Source organism: Macrotis lagotis, chromosome 1, assembly GCF_037893015.1.
Source record: "Macrotis lagotis isolate mMagLag1 chromosome 1, bilby.v1.9.chrom.fasta, whole genome shotgun sequence".
In the NCBI taxonomy this organism is placed as follows: domain Eukaryota; kingdom Metazoa; phylum Chordata; class Mammalia; order Peramelemorphia; family Peramelidae; genus Macrotis; species Macrotis lagotis.
In genome coordinates, this window is record NC_133658.1 from 922602823 (window position 1) to 922607267 (window position 4445).

At 34.7% G+C, this 4445-nt stretch overlaps 1 protein-coding gene across 1 annotated transcript; it reads left to right on the plus strand.

Annotated features, from left to right (window-relative positions):
* The first annotated feature begins 1253 nt into the window (after positions 1-1253).
* Positions 1254-2198, plus strand: LOC141509528 (olfactory receptor 2AJ1-like). The gene has a single exon (XM_074219145.1). The coding sequence runs from the start codon at positions 1254-1256 to the stop codon at positions 2196-2198; it is 945 nt and encodes a 314-aa protein (XP_074075246.1).
* Positions 2199-4445: the final 2247 nt, after the last annotated feature.

Below are 4445 nucleotides of genomic sequence, written 5' to 3' on the forward strand. Positions count from 1 at the left end.
GGAGTAGGGAAGGACTTTTACAGATCTATATAGATTAGAATCTTGGTGGGTACAGCAACAGCAGTGAATTTTGGGTTCACATGTGATTCTGGGAGACAGGATGGCATTCATAATTTTGGAGGAGTATATGGGAAGGGAAGTACAAGGGCAAGAAGGAAATATAAGGTAATAGGGAGAGAGTGAGAAAGAAAATAATGAGTTAAGTAAAAGGAAATTCTATACAAATTATGTTTATATATGAATATAATTTTTTTGAGACTCTCTTACTCTTAGCAAAGAACTGGCAATTTCAGGAATGCCCATCAACTAGGGAATAACTGAACAAGTTATGGTGTTTGGTTACAATGGAATACTAGTGCACTATAAAAAATACTAAGATCAATGGTCTTACAAGAGCATAGAATGTTTTGAAAAAAAATGATGAAGGCTGAAGTGAAAAGAAAAAAGAAACCATCATATATAGAAGTAGAAATAGTGTTTTAAGAATGAGGTTAGAGGGGGCAGCTAGGTGGTGCAGTGAATAGAGCACCGGCCCTGGAGTCAGGAGTACTTGAGTTCAAATCTGGCCTCAGACACTTAATAATTACCTAGCTGTGTGGCCTTGGGCAAACCACTTAACCCCACTGTCTTGCAAAAAAAAATCCTAAAAAAAAGAGAATGAGGTTAGATATTTTATTATACTCTTTTATGGATATGGTCATTTTAATCTATAAATTAAATATAAATTAATTTTAAAAGGTAATTATGATGGTTATGATGAGAGTAATGATGATGATGATGATATGAACAAAACAATTTGTGGTTGGTTCAGGGAATTTTTGCTACTGGTGTGTTTGCATATATTAAAAAATATTTCTCCTCTAAAGTTCCAGTAGTATATGATCTCTTCCTTGTATTGAAAAATGTACCATACTGTTAAGTGAGAGAAAAGACTATTCAATAGCTTCCTGTTTTCCTAGAAACTAACTAATTAAATAAGAAAGGAAAAGGATTGTAGAACTATGCAGATGAGGCACTTTGAGTTTTTTTAGCAATTTCTTCAAGGAATTGATCATCCCAAGTACTCAATTAATTCAACTAACTAATTTAATTGATTTAATTGAGTTCAAATTTATTAACCTAAATTAATGAAATAAAATGTGTAGATAGTCATTAATTTATACTCATAGATACATCCTGGATTTTGATTTTATCTATTCTTCCCTTTTAAAATTTTGTCTTTGGGACTACAGGAGCAAAAGGGAATAATACCGATGAGGGGGGAAAAGAATCAGACTTCTGCGCCAGATTTCATCCTATTAGGATTACTGGATCCAAACCAGTATGGATTGCTCTTCTTATCACTTATTCTCATCATGTATATGGTGGCAATAATGGGAAACGCAATCTTGATTCTTCTTATCCACATTGACAAACGGCTCCACACTACAATGTACGTCCTTCTCAAGCATCTCTCTTTTACGGATATCTTGAACATCTGCAATATTGTTCCCATGATGGCCTTTAACTACATATCTGGCAGGAAAACCATCACATTTGCAGGTTGTGTGTTCCAGATCTTCCTCTATGCCAACTTTATGGGTATTGAGTGCCTTATTCTCACAGCCATGTCCTATGATCGCTATGTAGCCATCTGCCACCCACTGCGTTATCCCATTCTCATGAACCATCGAATCAGTGTCATTCTGGCTACTGGCTCCTGGTTTGGGGGAATTATCAACTCTATAATTCTTACCACTTATGTAATACTCCTCCCACTTTGTGGTACAAGGATCATTGACCACTTTTTCTGTGAAATCCAAGCCATATTGAGACTCTCTTGCGTTGATACATCAGAATATCAAGAAAAACTCTATGTGAGTGCTGTATTCTTTTTCCTAATTCCCTTTTCCATCATACTTTTCTCGTATGGTCAGATTATCCGTATCGTGCTTCATATGAAATCTATGGAGGCACAGAAAAAAGCTTTCTCCACCTGTTCCTCCCACCTGACTGTGGTTGCCATGTACTATGGTTCATGTATTGCTACATACATGAGACCAAAGTTCTATCATACTCCAGGTCAGGACAAGGTCATTTCCATAATATATACCATTCTTGCTCCAATGCTCAACCCTATCATCTATAGTCTCAGAAATAAAGATGTATTATGTGCCCTAAAGAAGTTTTGTTTAGAAATGAAAACTTTCAAAAACTAAACTGAATGCCCATGCATGAACTATTAGAAATATATTGAAAATATTCAAAGTAACATTCATGCATTTTGGGTGTTGAATTAAATTACCTTTAAATGAATGACAAAATCAACTAAACTAACTCACCTATAGATCTTTCAAAGGAAAATCATTTTATTTGTAGAATTTGTTTCACAAATTTTAGTACAATTTATATCAAGAATGATGTCATGATTCATGTTTCATTTCATCTAGTTGACAACAATCTCATTTGTAGAAGTAACAAACAGATGTTGAGATATTTAAAACATCTGTGATTCCTGGCATAATAGTTCGTCATCAGGACTGCATCAAAAATGCTATCAAACTGCATTGTTATTGGTAGCATCATTGAACAGTATAACATCATCAGTGAATTCCACACTGACCAAATATCTAGAATCCAACAGCTCCTTGCTCAGCAGGGCTTATTCTCAAACAGCAAACTGTTCCCTCATACAAACACACATACACACACACACACACACACACACACACACACACACACAGACAGTCACACAAACACCTGTTTTCCATTAAAAAATAGTAAAAAGCTTGCTCCTATTATATGTAGGTTAAATATGATATATAGATAGGTAACTTGTGATAGTTGGTTGTAGCTGAACTTGGGTTTGCCTTTGAACCACTGAATACAATTAGCTAGGATATTGATTGATATATGAATTCATCTCTCTCTATGTAATATAAACATTTCAAATGCTAAAATAATTTGTATATGATACATACATGACCATATATAAATACACATGTATATGTATGAGTGTATCTTGATGTTTTCTATTTCCCTTTCAGGCTATCCAGCTATCCAACTTCTCATTTTTCCTTTATTACTAATTGTATTCCTCTACTACCTTCTATACTGTGATTTATCTGAAAGAAAATGAAGTTCTAGGAAGCCTGGACTTTCTACCTTTTCAATATTTATTCTTTGTGATTAAAATGTGCTTTATACACAGTAGTCATTGTCCTCTTCTCTTCAGTCCTCTGCATTGTTATTACACTGTTTGCTTTCAGTCTTGAGTCATTGTCATCATTTATTTTCTTCTCTACTATGTCCAGTTTGCTGAAGAAAAAATGAAGAAAATGATGTACTCATTCTGAATAGAGCAAATACATATGAATGATTCACCATCTAACCTGGGCAATTATTCTATTGACATATCCTATTCTGTCTGACTAATCAACTCACTATCATATTCCCCACAATTGCTCTTTTACACTTTTTCATTCATACTGTAGCTTACCCTTCCCACCCCAACCCTGTCAGTGAGATATTTATCTCATGTTTCACAGAAAACAAAATGACAAGAAACTTTATTTTCTCTTTCCCTACATCTCACATCACTCCTATGACTTTCCTGTTAACTCCTCTTTCAATGCATCTCACATGATAAAGTAGCATTAGTCTTCACTAAGGCAAACCTTTTTACTTCTTCAAAGAAACCACTCTTTGAAGAGTTCTCCAATAGCTTGTTCACCCTCTGTTTTCCTTAACCCATGACTAATTTTAAATATTTCCCTTTCTATTTACTCATTTCCTACTGTTTATACACATGGTCATGTCTCCCACATTGAAAAATAAAAACAAAAAACCCACATTAATTTTCCACAATGATCCATCTGTATCTCCTCTTCCTTTTGAGTTTAGAGTCCAGGAAAAAGATCAGCCATAATGCATAACTCCCTGTAAAATGATCAACCTACTCTTCCAAAATTAAAAGGAGAATAACTGAGGAAAGACCACTGAATTGATTTCCAACTGATGTGATTAATTATTATAGAAGCAGATACATGGAAATGGAAGCCAGATTACAAAGCATTGAGCAAAGTGAGACCAATGATTCCTTTTTGTTAAAAACTCATGAGTAAGAGAAGAGAAATATAACTTTGCTAAGTGAATTCAGAAATTTATGTTCATATAGTTTCCTTCACCAATGGAATATATTTCACTGAGGTATATTATACTGACATACTAATGACATCACAACTATTAGGATCTCACAACATGTCTGACTGACAGATCAGACCAATATGAACTTGGAGTGCTCAACCAAAGACTGGGTACAATTAAGGCATATGAACACATGGGGGTGATTTTCTAAACTTGTGCATCTTGTGTTTCCTTTATATTATTTCAATTCTTAGCTCATAACAGATAGGACCCTCTCTGATGAGGAGGGTGCATCAAGCTGAGCAGTCCTGGGGCACTAT